The sequence below is a fragment of the Mastacembelus armatus genome, chromosome 12 (genome assembly GCF_900324485.2).
Source record: "Mastacembelus armatus chromosome 12, fMasArm1.2, whole genome shotgun sequence".
Classification (NCBI taxonomy): Eukaryota; Metazoa; Chordata; class Actinopteri; order Synbranchiformes; family Mastacembelidae; genus Mastacembelus; species Mastacembelus armatus.
The window spans coordinates 425,239-442,408 of NC_046644.1; the positions used below are offsets into that span (position 1 = coordinate 425,239).

Sequence of the window (17,170 nt, forward strand, 5' to 3'; positions counted from 1 at the left end):
CTATAGTCACTGCTTATTACAGAGACTGGAACGTAAGATAAGCTTTATTTGTCACATGCACATTTATACATAGTACAATGTACAGTGAAATGTATTTTTTGCAATTGCAGCCAATGGCTAAACAATTCCACACAAAAGTATAAAAGATAGGTCGACCAGTAAATCAAGAGCTTTGCCTTACGGCTCATCTCCCCTCTTCACCTCAATGGACCAGTACATCGACTGCATAAGTGCAGATGCCATGCCAATCTATCTATCGATCTCATGCTCCTTCCTTCTCTCACATGTGAAACAGATCCCAAGATACTTAAACTCTTCCACTTGATGCAGAAGCTCTCCCCTGACCTGGAAGGGATTTGGAGGTGCTGATTCTCATCCCAGCTGCTTCACACTCAGCTGCAAACTGGTCCAGTGCACACTGGGGTTTTGGCTGAATGAAGCCAACAAAACCACATCATCTGCAAAGAGCAGAGATGGGATCCTTTGCCCACCATACTGGATCCCCATAAAAATAATAAACAGAATCAGTGACAATGGGTAGCCCTGGCAGAGTTGAACACGCACTGGAAAATAGTCTGACTTAACAGCAGCAATGCAAACCAGACTCTCATTCCAGTTGCACAGGGACAGGACAGCCTGCTGTGGTGGGCTAAGGACCCCATACGCCCAGAGCACCCTCCACAGGAGTCCTGAAGGGACATGATTAAATGCCATCTCCAAGTCCACAAAGCATCTGTGGACTGATTGGGCAAATTCCCATGACTCCTTGAGGACCCTGGTGAGGGTATAGAGCTGGTCCAGTGTTCCACAACCAGTAAAAAAAACTACACTGTTCGTCCTGAATCCAAGGTTCTGCTATGGGTGGAATTCTCCTCTCCAGTAGGCGTAGACTTTCCCAGGCAGGCTGATGAGTGTGATTCCCCTGTAGTTGGAGTACACCCTCTGATCCCCGTTCTTAAAAAGCGGGATCACCACCCTGGTTTACCACTCCACAGGTACTGTCCCTAACCAAGTGATATTGCAGAGGCATGTCAGCCATGACAGCCCCACATCATCCGCAGCCTTGAGGAACTCCGCCCCTGCCACCTTGAGACTTTGCAGCTGTTTAACTGACTTCAACAACAGTAGCGAACTCCCCCCTCAAGACTGCCATCTCTGCCTATTAGTATTCCTTCCACCTCCCCAATATATCTTCAGTTGAGGTCAGCAGCGCACTATATACAGTGTGAGTAACGCACTGATTACTGCTCCTGAGTTGGTAGATGGTTTGCCAGAATGTCCTTGAGGCTGCTCTATGGCCTCACCAAAATCCCCCCTCACCGGAAAAAGAACACAAATCCTGTCGTTGAGCAATTGGTGTGTGGCCAGAAAAAACATTTCGAAGCAAAAAGCTTTGCAGCCTCCCACACTAGTCACACCGAAAAACACAACCCTCTGATACCCAAATCACAAACTTAGGCCTTTTTACTCTGCATTGTATGTAGTATTGCATGTAGTAATGTAGCATGAGTGATTTAAGCAAACCAACAAACATTTTTCATTTTTCACCAACAAAATATAGCTAATACTTTCAATTATCCTTTAAAGCAAACAACAAACCTATCCTGTTTTAGCGGAAAATGAGTATGAGTAGACAATATACATTGGCTGGGCAGCATTAGTGCTAACTCTGCAACTAACGTGTCTAATTTCAACACACCAATGATATTAGGAAAACAAAAATAGCTTCTGTGCTGTGTTTATCCTCTCAGTGCTGAAGCCAGTGCATAAAAATGGCAGACAACTGAGTTTTGGCAAAGTTTTTTGTGGGCAGTGTTTGGGCAGAGTCAGAGGAGGGACTATGTAAACGGTTCTCTTGTATATGTATATGAGAGACAAAAGTGTAAAATCTACTGTTTCGCAACTGCTTTTCACTAAACAGGAAAAAGGGAAAAAAAAGGAGGGGACACACCTCTACCTGTGTCTACATCCACCAGGAAGTCATATAAAGGTACCAAAATGGCCAAAAAGTCAATTTTGCATAATAGGGCTCCTTTAAATCTTCAGATTCAAAATTTATTCATGTTAATGAACTTTCGACATACACAAAAGTTAGTGTTCCTTGTTCCACAAGGTTCTGTCCTAGGACCGATTCTCTTCACCTTATACAAGTTTCCCTTAGGCAATGCTAATGGGAAGTACTACATTAATTACCAGTGTTATGCAGATGACACTGTATCTGGATCGGTATGTAGCTGTACCTATCTATGAAACCTGATGACACAAACCAGTTAGACTTCATGCATGTCTAAAGGACACTACTGTGAAAACCTTGGAATTATTTTTGACCATGACATGTTCTTTAATTCACACATAATTAGGAACATCCTGTCTCAAAATGATGCAGAAAAACTAGTCCATGCTGTTACTTCAAGGCTAGATTACTATAACTCATTACTATCAGGATGTCCCAATATCTCCATAAAAATCCTCCAATTAATCCAGTCTCTAGTATAGGCTTAAACTGCGTGAGGACTTTCCAACATGCAATGACCTCAGCTCAGCTCAGATCAGCTCAGCTCATCTCCGCTCCTTGCACATGATCTCTAAGTATTTTCTTTTGTTTTCTTTTTGTATACAATGGCAAGAAAAGGTATGTGAACCTCTTGAACTGGTTTTATGGATTAATTTGCCATGAAATGTGATCTGACACAATAGACACAGTGTGATTAGGCTGATAACACACAGATACAATTCTTTGTCTTTAAGAAACTGACCTATGATTCATAGTGCTAGTGGAAAAAGTAAGTGAACCAATAGACTAATTACGTCAAAGAAAGCTAAGTGGAGTCAGTAGTTTGGTCACTTGGAGTCCTGTTATTGAAGACTGTCTGGAGCTGTGGTTTAGAGCTTTGAATAATAAAAGACACTCAGACATTTTAAGTTTGCTCTTCATAAGAAGCATCTGCTGATGTGAACTATGCCTCACAAAAAGGAGATCTCTGAAGATATACAATCAGGAGTAGTTGATTTGCATAAGGCTGGGAAGGGATACTAAGGCATCCATCAGTCGACATTTAGACAAACTTTTAGTGCACAGTTTAGTGCTGTGGCTACTCTTCCTAGAAGATGACCTCCAAGGCACAAAGCAGAATCTTCAATAACATAAAGCAGAACCCACAGCTAAAGGCTTAAAGGCATCACTGGAACTGCCAGTTCAACATCTCTGTTCATGAGTTTATCATACATAGGTCTGGACAGGCAGGATGTCCATGACAGGAAAACTGACAGGAAACTGATGCTCTCCAAAAAAAAAAACATTGCTGTGTGCCAGACGTTTGCCAAAACACCTTGGCCAATCTGCAACACTACTCGGAAAATGTTTTGTGGACTGATGAAACAAAAGACACCAAAACATCAAAACATCATCGTAATGGTGAAGTATGGTGGAGGGAGCATCATGAAGCAGCCCCAGGACCATTTGCCATCATTGACGGGGAAAATGAATTCCCAAGTTTACCAGAATGTCCTACAGCAGGGGTATTCAACTAAAATTTAAAGAGGTCCAGTTAGAGAAAATTTCTTGAAGCAAAGGTCCAGAAGATCATAATGTCTAACTAGTTAGTGTGATATGTATTTAAGTAGCCTAGTAGTTTTATCAACATCTGCATGTAATCAATACCTGACTGTCAAATCAAATGAATTCAGTACAATTCAAAAACTTTCTGACAATATTTATTGTCATGTAACATACAACTGAACATATATGTATGGCTGTAGATATGTATAATGTTCTCTCATTAACTATGTTCTCTCTCTTTCTCCGTCTCACTCGACAGTTTCTCACCCTTTGTTTTCTACATGTATCACTCTCTTTCTTTTTCTTTGTACTGTCTTTTCATGTGTAACTTGCCTCTAGCGCTGTTTACACTGTAGAGTCGTAATGTTTACCGCCTGGGATGCACAGACTTGATTGGCTGAGTGGTATCACGTGGGATGGCTCAACTCGCATGTCTGTGCGTTTCCACTATCGTAAAGTCTAAAAAAGCTGCGCCGGTGGAAATAGAAGCGTTAGGTTTTAAATCACAATCTTCTGTTTGGGCTTTAGGTCCGGGTCCGTATGGGCGGCTTCTGGGTCCGCCTGTTAGTGACCTATGTCCTACAGGATAATGTCAGGGTGGCTGTCCGCCAGCTGAAGCTTACTAGAAGTTGGGTGATGCAGCTGCACAGTGATCCTAAACATCTGAGTAAATCCACCACAGAATGGCTTACAAAGAAAATGTGCCGTTTGGAGTGGACCACTCAGAGCCCAGACCTTAACCCCATAGAGATGCTGTGGAATGGCCTCCAGAGAGCTGCTCACAGCAGACATCCTTTAAGTCACTGCTGCCAAAGGAGATTTGAGCAACTGCAGTATTAACTCCAAGGACAGTGACTTTTCTCTTTAGCACTGTGAATGTTAAGTGGGTGTGTTCAATAAAGACATGAAAAATTAGAATTGTGTCTGTGTGTTATCAGCCTAAGCACATTGTTTATTGTTGTGACTTAGATGAAGATCTGGTCATATTTAATGGCACGTTGATGCAGAAACCAGTTAAGTCCAAAGGGTTCACATACTTTCTCTTGCTACTGTATATACTGTACACTACAGTGGGTACGGAAAGTATTCAGACCCCTTTAAATTTTTCACTCTTTGTGTCATTGCAGCCATTTGCCAAAATCAAAAAAGTTCATTTTATTTCTCATTAATGTACACTCAGCACCCCATCTTGACAGAAAAAAACTGAAATGTAGAAATTTTTGCAAATTTATTAAAAAAGAAAAACTGAAATATCATATGGTCATAAGTATTCAGACCCTGTGCTCAGTATTGAGTAGAAGCACCCTTTTGAGCTAGTACAGCCATGAGTCTTCTTGGGAATGATGCAACAAGTTTTTCACACCTGGATTTGGGGATCCTCTGCCATTCTTCCTTGCAGATCCTCTCCAGTTCTGTCAGGTTGGATGGTGAACGTTGGTGGACAGCCATTTTCAGGTCTCTCCAGAGATGCTCAATTGGGTTTAGGTCAGGGCTCTGGCTGGGCCAGTCAAGAACGGTCACAGAGTTGTTCCGAAGCCACTCCTTTGTTATTTTAGCTGTGTGCTTAGGGTCATTGTCCTGTTGAAAGGTGAACCTTCGGCCCAGTCTGAGGTCCTGTGCACTCTGGAAGAGGTTTTCTTCCAGGATATCTCTGTACTTGGCCACATTCATCTTTCCTTCAATTGCAACCAGTCGTCCTGTCCCTGCAGCTAAAAAACACCCCCACAACATGATGCTCCCACCACCATGTTTCACTGTAGGGATTGTATTGGGCAGGTGATGAGCAGTGCCTGGTTTTCTCCACACATACCGCTTAGAATTAACGCCAAAAAGTTCAATCTTGGTCTCATCAGACTAGAGAATCTTATTTCTCATAATCTGGGAGTCCTTCATGTGTTTTTTGGCAAACTCTATGCAGGCTTTCATGTGTCTTGCACTGAGGAGAGGTCTCCGTCGGCCCACTCTGCCATAAAGCCCCGACTGGTGGAGGGCTGCAGTGATAGTTGACTTCGTGGAACTTTCTCCCATCTCCCTACTGCATCTCTGGAGCTCAGCCACAGTGATCTTTGGGTTCTTCTTTACCTCTCTCACCAAGGCTCTTCTCCCACGATTGCTCAGTTTGGCTGGACGGCCAGGTCTAGGAAGAGTTCTGGTCGTCCCAAACTTTTTCCATTTGAGGATTATGGAGGCCACTGTGCTCTTAGGAACCTTGAGTGCTGCAGAAATTCTTTTGTAACCTTGGCCAGATCTGTGCCTTGCCACAATTCTGTCTCTGAGCTCCTTGGGCAGTTCCTTCGACCTCATGATTCTCATTTGCTCTGACATGCACTGTGAGCTGTAAGGTCTTATATAGACAGGTGTGTGCCTTTCCTAATCAAGTCCAATCAGTTAAATTAAACACAGCTGGACTCCAATGAAGGAGTAGAACCATCTCAAGGAGGATCAGAAGAAATGGACAGCATGTGAGTTAAATATGAGTGTCACTGCAAAGGGTCTGAATACTTATGACCATGTGATATTTCAGTTTTTCTTTTTGAAAAAATTTGCAAAAATTTCTACATTTCTGTTTTTTTCTGTCAAGATGGGGTGCTGAGTGTACATTAATGAGAAATAAAATGAACTTTTTTGATTTTGGCAAATGGCTGCAATGACACAAAGAGTGAAAAATTTAAAGGGGTCTGAATACTTTCCGTACCCACTGTATATTACATGTGATGTAATGAATATGTGAATTTGTATTTGTCACTGTTTTCAGGATGCATGTTCAAATATCCAGTATCTCACCATTCCTAGCAAAGTTGGCGATGGCCAGAGCACCAGATAGCTGCAGCTGGGTGTTGGAACTCTGCAGCCAGGACAGAACATCTTGATACACCAGACCTGATCCTTCACCAAAACACTTCTGCATAGACTCATCTGACACACACACACAATGAAGAACACTATAAATACAAAAACAGCATGTTATTTCTTCCAATAAACAACTCTGAAATTACTATCCCGGTGTAATAATAAATTCTAATGTTGATTTGCTGTGTGTTATAAAGGTAAACAAAGCAGACAGAAAGATGTAAATAAAAGCACAATGGAAATTAATACCTACAATGTGAAACACACAGTTTCAGAGATGTTCCACAAGGTTGCAGCTGAATCACTCACCTCCTAAAAGTAGGGACACTATAAGATTGGAGGCGATCTTGATGCTGCAGAGGTCATGGGGGTCAGCACCACCCTGGAGACCCCGAATCATCTCTGACAGACCCTCCGGTACACCTGACTCTGCAAACTGCAGCTTCAGTGTATCTGGTGATACACCACAAAAAAGATTTACATCCATCAGGCTTGCTCATTTCTAAAATGAACAACAATGACCTAAGGACCCCAGAGAAAGGGACAGCTACCTTGATAAAACCACCAGTGAAAATCACTACTTTATCTCCTTCATAAATCCTGCCTTGAGAGATTTAAAATCTGATCTAAGATGAAACAAGTCATGCTTGGTGAAACCAAAGATTTAACATTACATTTTCTCTTTATGACCTCCTTCCTGGAACAGCCAACGTGTCTTACCACTCTCACCCAGTGAGCCCAGTATTTCCAGGATGACATGTCGACGTTCAGCATCAGGTGCCCGTTTCAACTGAAACTTCAGTACATCTGCCACATCCAACTCTGCCAGAGATTCCCTTGCTGAGTCTACAAACATAGGGGCCTATAACTATAAATAGTGTCAGAGGTACCAGTGACATCTAACACTAATTTAACACAACAGCTTTTTAAAAATGGTGAATTACCTACTTTCTTCTTGATAAGGCTCCAAATACTTACACATAACATATTACAATAGTGCTGGCCTCATTTCATTTGAGATAAGCAATTTTGTTTTATCCAAACAAAGACCCTGTAGCTACCCTTGTACTATGTGATTCATATCTGAACTCAGAGGTAAAATAAATTACTGTAATTAGTACAATTACTAAATAAATACCCATGTCAGCCAGGTTACAAAGGGCCAGCAAGCACACATTAACCAGGGGGTCATTCTCTGGATACTCCCTCATTATGGTCAGCAGTCTGGGGATTACGCCACTCTGGACTAACTGGTCCTGCTGGTATGCTGGTTGGGAGGTTAGAGAGAGCAAGTGGAAGTGATCAAAAATATCATTGCTTCATTTCATGGCTTCACTGATTAATTCTGATTATTACTGTTAACTGATGTAGAAAGGATAATTGAAGAAATTTCAAATCAAATGTAGTAATAAACAGTGTTACATTTGAGCATTACCATTTCACTATTTAAAGCTGTAGACCAACTTCCTGTCACTATCAAAGTGTCATCCTCATCAGTACACTAACACACCAACTCACAGTTGTCAAAGCAAATGCGTCCAATGGCCCTGCCAGTGTTCAGCAGCATCTCCTGGCTATTGCTGTTCAGATGGGGAAGCAGCACCTTCACTAGGCCTGCTTCAATGCACGGATCCCTGACTGCAGCTAAAACATACACAAATATAAGATTTAACCTATTGACACCCCCCCCCCATAACAACTGTAGCAGTATACTACCTTCACGGGCCATCTCTGCCACCACCAGAGCCACCTGGCAGCTCAGGCTGCTTTTACTTTGTAAGGCCTGAGCCAGTGTGGGTAGGATCCCACTTCTGGCAATCTCAACAGCAGCATCTTTCTCTATGGACACACAAATCCAATTCTTTAGAATAAAATCAGTGTCTGGATACCCAACAACAGCCTAAAGGAGAAATGTATATGTAGGATTGTCATTATAGCTCACAAGGTAAAACCTTGATGTGACTTCAAGTATAAAGGATTTTGACTCAAGCTGTGATGCCTCCAACCAGTTGCATTTGAAAAAGTGCAGTTATGGATGTTTTCAGATTGTCATTTACACCCTACCAATATCAATCTAACAGACTGATTGTGCCACCTTTACTCTTAATATTCAACTGCACACAAAATCAAGGCTAATGTAGGGACAGTCATCTTGCTATATAGATGTAATAGCAACTTTACATGTTATCTGAGTCATGGAAACTGGACATCTAGTTTTTAGGTCGAAACGTTTCACCACTCATCTGAGTAGCTTCATCAGTCTAAGAGAAAGCTGGTATGGAATCTTCAGTTTATCCTTCAGGTTGGTTTCACTCCACCCTTAGTCCCATGGGCTCATTAGGTGAGTTGTGTAAATCAGGTGAGAGCCGGTAGACGCACACTCATGAGTTGGTTTTCAGTGACATATAACATTGCCAAACACCTTGCCACCATCTTTGCTCCATTGGTAGGTCACACAGACCACCACATTCGGAATTCAGAGAAATTTGCCTCCAGAGTCAGACATCTAAAACTGGATATAGATTAAACAATGGTATCATTTAATGTTACGTCCCTCTTCACCAGTATCCCCACCACCAATGCTTTAACATCTGTTAGGCGATGACTAAAAGAAGACAGCACCCTCTCTACCTTTGGAAAAGAAAGCTCTCAGCTCCTTCACAGGAATTGACCCATTGGTTCAGATATGTGGATGACATCTGGGTGAAAATAATGGCCCAGGAAGTTCAAGCCTTCTCAGATCATATGAATGCAGTAGACACAAACATCAAATTCACCAGAGAGGATGCTAAAGAGAACAGGCTAGCCTTTTTGGACTGTGAGCTCATCATCAGGTCTGATGGTAACCTAGTGATAGAAGTCTACAGGAAACCCACACACAGACCAATACCTGCGATTTGACTCCCATCACACACTGCAACATAAACTAGGAGTCATCAGAACTTTATGCCACAGAGCAAACAACATCCCTACCTCTATGGAGGCCAAGAGAAAGGAGGACACACATCTAAAGACAGCCCTCAAAACCTGTGGCTACCCTAAGTGGGTATCAGAATCCAAACAACCACTTAACAGGAGGATGGCCCAGCACAGGTGGAGCAACTCCTTAGGACAACAGTCAGCTGTGCACCTCCATTTAAAGGAAACAGGACACTCTTTTGAAGACAGTGATGTACATATTTTGGACAGAGAAGATAGGTGGTTTGAGAGAGGAGTCAGAGAAGCTATATATGTTCAAGTGGAAAAACCCTCCCTTAACAGGGGTGGAAGGCTCAGACATAACCTGTCTTTAAGCTACCAGGCTGCCCTTTCATATATTCCCAGGAAATTAGGAACACATCAAATGTCTTCCAGGAAGGACAAACCCTTGGTGAATCTGAGGTGTCACATGAGTCCACCATTAGATCCTGATGAGTGAGAAGCTGCTCAGGATGAGTGTCAGCTGCTCCACTGTCTCCTACTGATTACTTGTCTGACAAGCCCCAGCTTGTGCAGCTGGGGGACTCACTGTCTGATACTGTGATCAGTAATGTGGGGGCACCACAGGGACTGTCCTGTCTCCAATACAGCTCTGGGTCCTGCGACCTACAGAAGTTCTCTGATAACTCTGTGGTGGTTGGGTGTATCAGGGATAGACAGGAGGTGGAGTACAGAACACTGATCTGAGACTTTGTGGAGTGGTCCTAGGCCAATCACCTGCTCCTTAATGTGGACAAGACCAAGAAGCTGGTGGTGGACTTCAAGAGGAACAGGACAGCAGTGGAGCCCATCATCATCCAGGGCCAGGAAGTGGAAGTTGTGGACCACTACAAATACCTGGGGGTTCACTTGAACAGTAGGCTGAACTGGAAGGACAACTGTGATGCTGTGTAAATGGTAAATCATCTTAGACTTGAATAGTGCTTTTCTACACTCAAGTGTACTCAAAGCGCTTTCACACTATTTGTGTGTTTACACTTTCTTGCTCACACACCGGTGGAACAGCCTTGCAACTTGGGGTTCAGTGTCTTGCCCAAGGACACTTTGGCCTGTGGACCAAGGATCAAACCACCAACCCTCTGGTTCATGCACAACCTGCTCTACTTCCTGAGCCACAGCTGCCCTATACAAAAAGGGCATGAGTAGACTCTAATTCCTGAGGAAGCTTAGGTCCTTTAATGTATGCAGCATATGATGAGTAATGAGTGGTGAAATGTTTCGACCTAAAAACTAGAAGTCCAGTTACCATGACTCAACCTCTAGATAACTTCACCTGGACAACTGAGAATCTCCACAAACTTAACATATTAGGTCTTTAAAATGTCATTCTAAAGAGGTCAGACCTATGAGGTTGTTGCTGTACAAGGTAAAAACATGTGAGAAAAAAAATCAGGATAGTGCCATGTCTTCTCATTTTGATCACTCCTAGTGTACTGTCAGACCATATATTCTATCTAGGAAAATGTGCTATTAATGAGAAGCAACAGGGCAATCTAGGCATGTGTCAGTGACTGACTTTTAGGTTTGGGATAGTAATCTCACATTTATTCACCTACACTTATTATTTTTTACTAGGAGCCCTGATGTTCAATGTAACAGTCCTACTATGTTTGAAATGAAGCCTGTAAATCACAGACAGATGAGACATAACTTACTCTTTTCCAGCAGAGCAGCTAGTAGTGTGTCCAAATGAGGCTTGAGCTCCTCCTCAGTCAGTTCTGTACTCACACTGATAGCCTTTAGTGCCTCAATCACAGAGTCTGCAACACAAACACAAACTGCCACCATGAAACAACAAGTTAACAGTATGCCTGCTTTGAAAGCTTTTTTATTCCATCTTAAGAAACCTATAGTACATAAGAACTAAACAAATCAAATTAACTCACCCATACCAAAAAGAGCACATTAGTGGGATGCATATGTGGAACAATAAACAGCGTATCTACAATACAGGTGCATCTCAATAAATCAGAATATCATTAAAAAGTTGATTGATTTCAGTATTTCAATTCAAAAAGTTAAACTCATATTATATAGATTCATTACACACAGACTGATATTTCAAGTCTTTATTTCTTTTAATTTTGGTGATGCTAACTTACAGCTAATGAAAACGCAAAATTTAGTATCTCAGAAATGTCATGATGTGTGGTGTGATGGTGCTGAAGGAGAGGTGCAGGACCCAACCACTGGACACACAAAGTCTTAATTTCACCTGGATCCACCAAACTCTGCCACTCGGCATCAAGGTTAAACATACTCCGCCACTCGACGTAAGGATTAGACAAACTTCGATCCTCCTTAAACATAAACAAACGTTAATGCTCCGAGAAAGAACAAAAGACGTGGAGAGGTATATATAGACTTAAACCAAAGATTAATTAGACACAGGTGAAAACTATGAGCTAACGAGAAAAAAAGCTCCCTATACCACATATGCCTGACACAGGAAACTAAAACACCACCAAGTCCAACAGGTAACAGAAATCTCATACCATAACAGTACCCCCCCCCCCCCCCACCTCCCCAGGGCCAGCTCCCAGATGGCCCCAAAGGTCCCAACACAGAGTCAAGGGTGGGTGGGAGGGAACTGGGGTCCAGGGGGTCTCCCTCAAAGATACCCCTTTAGCTAAAATGAGCCATCCCTCTGGCATGATCGAGACCAAGTCCAGGGCCGCTCGGGGGGACAGCCTCTCAGGCAGGCGTAAGTCCAAGGCCGTTGGGAGGACAGCGCCTTGGACAGGCTTAGATCCATAGATCCCCAGGCATAGATCCGGGGCCGTTCTGGCGGACATCCCCTCAGGCAAGCGTAGGTCCAGGGAGACAGACGCTGACATGACTCCCAGACCGGAGCTTCATCCTGGTGGGCCTGCTGGGCCAGCCGACACCACTGCACCTCCAGACCCTGAGCCATGTCAAGGTGGGTCAACTGGGCCAGTCAACTTCACCGCCTCCATGTTACCAGAACCTCGGTGTGCCAATGATGACGTCCCCACTAAGGCCCCTTTCTTGACTCCTGGATCGGAGCTTTGCCCCAGTGGTTCGGCCCGGACCAGAGCTTCATCCTGGTGGTTCAGCCCAGCTGGCTAACACCACCGCAACTCCCCGTCCCGAGCTTTGTACCGGTGGTTCAGCCGGGCTGAACTCAGTACTTCGTCCCAGTGGCTCGGCTGATCCGCCGATGCCCTGGAACAGGGGACAAAACAACGCATTCACCATGAATCATTCTTGGAGCCGACAACATCTAACAGTTCTTTTAAATACGGCCATGGATGGGGAATGTCTTGGTTTTCTGAATCTGCTGCATCGTCGTTGGACTCCCTGGATCCCTTTCTTCCTCCATGTCACACTGCAAGTATTCTCTCTATCATAACCTGTACACTCGATTTCCTTCTCTAGTTAGTTACGTCTATTACGTTGTGTCGTCATCTGCGGAGGTTGAAAAGTAACGAGCCTGTTTTGATAATGTAAGAGGTAGATAGTACAGATATTTGTGTTTAAATATAGGGAGTAAAAGTAAAAAGTTATCAGAAAAATAAATACTCAAGTAAAGTACAGATACCTGAAAAGTCTACTTAAGTACAGTAACGAAGTATTTGTACTTCATTGCTTCCCACCTCTGACAATTACAGAACATTAAATTTTATTTTGCAACAAAAGATATACTACAATGGAAAGAAATGGAGACAGACTTCTCTGCAGTTTCCTTAGAGCCGCCGCCCCCTTCAAACCACATAGAGACTGTGTCTGCCCCTCGAACATATAAATCAAACAAATCAGAAGTTAACAGAAGAGGAGTTATTCATAAAAACTTAATAAAAATTAAGACCACTCCTCTTATTGAACAGAAAAACAGAACTGTCAAATGTGGATTATTAAATATTAGGTCCCTTTCTTCTAAATCTCTGTTAGTAAATGATTTGATAACTGATCACCAAATTGACCTACTTTATCTTACTGAAACCTGGTTACAGCAGGATGAATATGTCAGTCTGAATGAATCAACCCCCCTCAGTCATAAAAATTATCATGTTCCTCGAAGCACAGGTCGAGGTGGAGGAGTAGCTGCAATCTTCCAGTCAAACTTATTATTAAACTTTCATCCTCAGAACAGTTATAACTCATTTGAGAGCCTCACTCTTAGTCTCTCACATACAAACTGGAAAACACAAAAACCAGTTCTACTTGTCATTTTGTACCGTCCACCTGTTCCTTACTCAGAGTTTTTAACTGAATTCCCTGACTTCCTGTCTGATTTAGTGCTTAGATCAGATAAAGTCATTATAGTGGGAGATTTTAACATTCATGTAGATGTTGAAAATAACAGCCTCAGCATTGCATTTAATTCTATATTTGATTCAATTGGTTTCATTCAAAACGTTAATAAACCCACCCACTGTTTTAATCACAACCTTGATCTTGTTCTGACCTATGGCATCGAAATTGAACATCTAATAATTTTTCCCCCAAATCCTGTTTTGTCAGATCATTCTTTAATAACTTTCGAATTTAAAATGATGGATCATGCAGCGTCTGGAAGAAAATTCCACTACAGCAGATGTTTATCCGACAACGCTGTTAATAAATTTAAGAAAATGATTCCATCTTTATTTGCATCTATGCCAAGTATAAACATAGTGGAGGGCAGCTGCCTTAATCCTACTCCCTACCAAATTGATCATGTTGTTGACAGCGCTGTAACCTCACTGCGTGAAACGCTTGATTCTGTAGCCCCTCTGAAAAAGAAGTTAGTGATTCAGAGAAGACTAGCCCCATGGTATAATTTACATGTTCGTACCTTAAAGCAGGCATCACGAAGGCTGGAAAGGAAGTGGCGTTCCACAAACTTAGAGGAAATTTTTCTAGCCTGGAAAAACAGTCTACTAACATATAAAAAAGCTCTCCGTAAAGCCAGAACTGCATACTATTCATCACTAATAGAGGAAAATAAGAACAATCCCAGGTTTCTTTTCAGCACTGTAGCCAGGCTGACAAAAAGTCACAGCTCCGTTGAGCCCAGTGTTCCCTTAGCTCTCAGCAGTGATGAATTTATGAGTTTCTTTACAAATAAAATCACAACTATTAGAGATAATATTCAGCAGATGCTTCCTATACCTGCAATAAATGAATCTTTTACTACAGTAGCTCTTGAATCATCTGTAGGACCTCAGTTATGTTTAGACTGCTTCTCTCCTATAGATCTCTCTGAATTTACATCAGTAGTTGCTTCATCGAAATCATCAACGTGTCTCTTAGACCCCATCCCGACTAGACTGCTTAAAGGCACCCTGCCATTAATGAACTCATCTTTATTGGACTTGGTAAATTTATCTCTAGTATCAGGCTACGTACCACAGGCCTTTAAGACTGCAGTAATCAAACCTTTACTCAAAAAGCCTAGTCTTGATCCAGGTGTCTTGGCTAATTATAGACCAATATCCAACCTGCCATTTATTTCTAAAATCCTAGAAAAAGCTGTTGCTAAGCAGCTATCAGACCACTTACACAGGAATGAACTATTTGAAGATTTCCAATCAGGATTTAGAGCACATCATAGTACAGAAACAGCACTGTTGAAAGTTACCAACGATCTTCTCTTAGCCTCAGATAATGGACTTGTTTCGATACTTGTCCTCCTAGACCTTAGTGCAGCATTCGACACCATTGACCACAACATCTTATTACAGAGACTGGAGCATGTGATTGGTATCAGAGGAACAGCGTTAAAGTGGTTCCAATCCTATTTATCGGACAGATTCCAGTTTGTTCATGTCCATGATGAACCTTCCACACGAACAAAAGTTAGTTATGGAGTTCCACAAGGTTCTGTGCTAGGACCGATTCTGTTCACCCTGTACATGCTTCCTTTAGGATATATCATTAGGAAGCACTCTATTAATTACCACTGCTATGCGGATGACACTCAGTTATATCTATCTATTAAACCTGTTAACACAAACCAGTTAACCAGACTTCAAGCCTGTCTAACTGACATAAAGGCTTGGATGACCAGTAACTTTTTACTTTTAAACTCGGAGAAAACAGAAGTCATTATATTTGGGCCTAAAAATCTCAGAAATAACTTTCTAAAATTATAGCTACTCTAGATGGCATAGCCCTGGCCTCCAGCACTACTGTAAAAAGTTATTTTTGACCAGGACATGTCCTTTAACTCACACATAAAACAAATTTCTAGAACTGCATTCTTTCACCTGCGCAACATTTCCAAAATTAGAAACATCCTGTCTCAAAATGATGCAGAAAAACTAGTCCATGCATTTGTTTCCTCAAGGCTAGATTACTGTAACTCATTACTATCTGGATGTCCCAATATCTCCATAAAAAGCCTCCAATTAATCCAGAATGCCGCAGCCAGAGTCCTGACAGGAACTAGCAAGAGAGATCATATTTCTCCTATATTGGCTTCTCTTCATTGGCTCCCTGTAAAATATAGAATAGAATTTAAAATCCTTCTTCTCACATACAAATCCCGACTGCCCGAGGACCATCGGTGCACTGAGCTCCCCTACCCTAACCCCCCCCCCCCCCCCCCCCCCCTTCTCTCCCACCTCATGTATATTCCACCATTGAATGTTACTAACCTTGTGCTCTCTCTCTCCCCTAGTTTGTGCTCTCTCCCTCCCTCTCTCTCTCTCTCTCTCTCTCTGTACCTTCTGCAGGTGTCCCTGGTCCTGGAGCTGTTTATCGCTGATGTGCAGTTACTGGCCCCACCAACTTGCAGTGTCTATTTGTTGTTTATTGTTGCTGTTCTTTTCTCTCTGCTCTATCCACTCACCCCAACCGGTCGAGGCAGATGGCCGCCCAAACTGAGCCCGGTTCTGCTGGAGGTTTTTTTTTCTTCCGTTAAAGGGAGTTTTTTTCCTCTCCACTGTCGCCAAGTGCTTGCTCATAAGGGAATTGTTGGGTTTTTAGTTTTAGTTTTTGTAAAGTGCCTTGAGATGATTTGTATTGTGATTTGGCGCTATACAAATAAAATTGAATTGAATTGAATTGAATTGAATTGAATTGAATAGAAGACTTGAAATGACCTTTACCTCAGTATTTCTACACAGACAAATGGCCAAATTTAATGAGACAAACTGTTAATCCCATTGTTAAAAATATGATTAATGTATGGTTTAAATTTTAGAGCGTTATTGAAGAACCAGACATGTCTCAGTATAGGCCCATCTGGGGAAATCAGCATTTTGCTCCAGGGAAAGCAGACGTCGTTTTTAAACAATGAGCATCCAAAGAGTTAGGGAACATTCAAGATCTGCTTATATCCAGGTTTTAAACATGATGTCATTGGAAGAAATAAAAGAAAAATATAACATAAACAAAAATACTTTTTAAAATTACTTCAACTCAGAAGTTTTAATAGAAACAGCCAGAATAATCTGCTAATAATCACTTTCCCTCATTAATAAATTTGGAAAAAATTAATATAGCTTAAGTACAGATACTATATCAGAGCTATATGATCTGTTATTATCCAATCCAACTGAAAATTCTGATCTAAATGAAGTGCATGGAGTCGAGATCTAAAAACAGATATATCACCAGAGTAGGAAACTGTATGTAACAAAGCTCATAATCAATCAACACACAATTTAGACTATTGCAATATGAATAGCTCATGAGAACATATGTCACACCAGTCAAACTAAACAAGTATGACAAGAATATTCCAGATGTTTGTACAAAGTGCAGTGAGGCTAAGGGGACATTATTTCACTGTGTGTGGCAAAGTAATATGATAAAAACATTTTTGGGAAGAAG

General features: G+C 41.9%; 1 protein-coding gene across 1 annotated transcript in view; it reads right to left on the bottom strand.

The window, feature by feature from the left end:
* LOC113124674 (rap1 GTPase-GDP dissociation stimulator 1-like) overlaps positions 1-12,302 on the bottom strand; it is a 32,720-nt gene extending 20,418 nt beyond the window's left edge. The window contains exons 1-8 of the mRNA XM_026297723.1: positions 12,077-12,302; positions 11,044-11,166; positions 8,126-8,248; positions 7,928-8,053; positions 7,548-7,676; positions 7,130-7,255; positions 6,719-6,862; positions 6,344-6,475 (exon numbers count right to left, since the gene is read on the bottom strand). Of these exons, the coding sequence (XP_026153508.1) occupies positions 6,344-6,475; positions 6,719-6,862; positions 7,130-7,255; positions 7,548-7,676; positions 7,928-8,053; positions 8,126-8,248; positions 11,044-11,166; positions 12,077-12,302 (1,129 nt within the window). The remainder of the gene's footprint in view (positions 1-6,343; positions 6,476-6,718; positions 6,863-7,129; positions 7,256-7,547; positions 7,677-7,927; positions 8,054-8,125; positions 8,249-11,043; positions 11,167-12,076) is intronic.
* Positions 12,303-17,170: the final 4,868 nt, after the last annotated feature.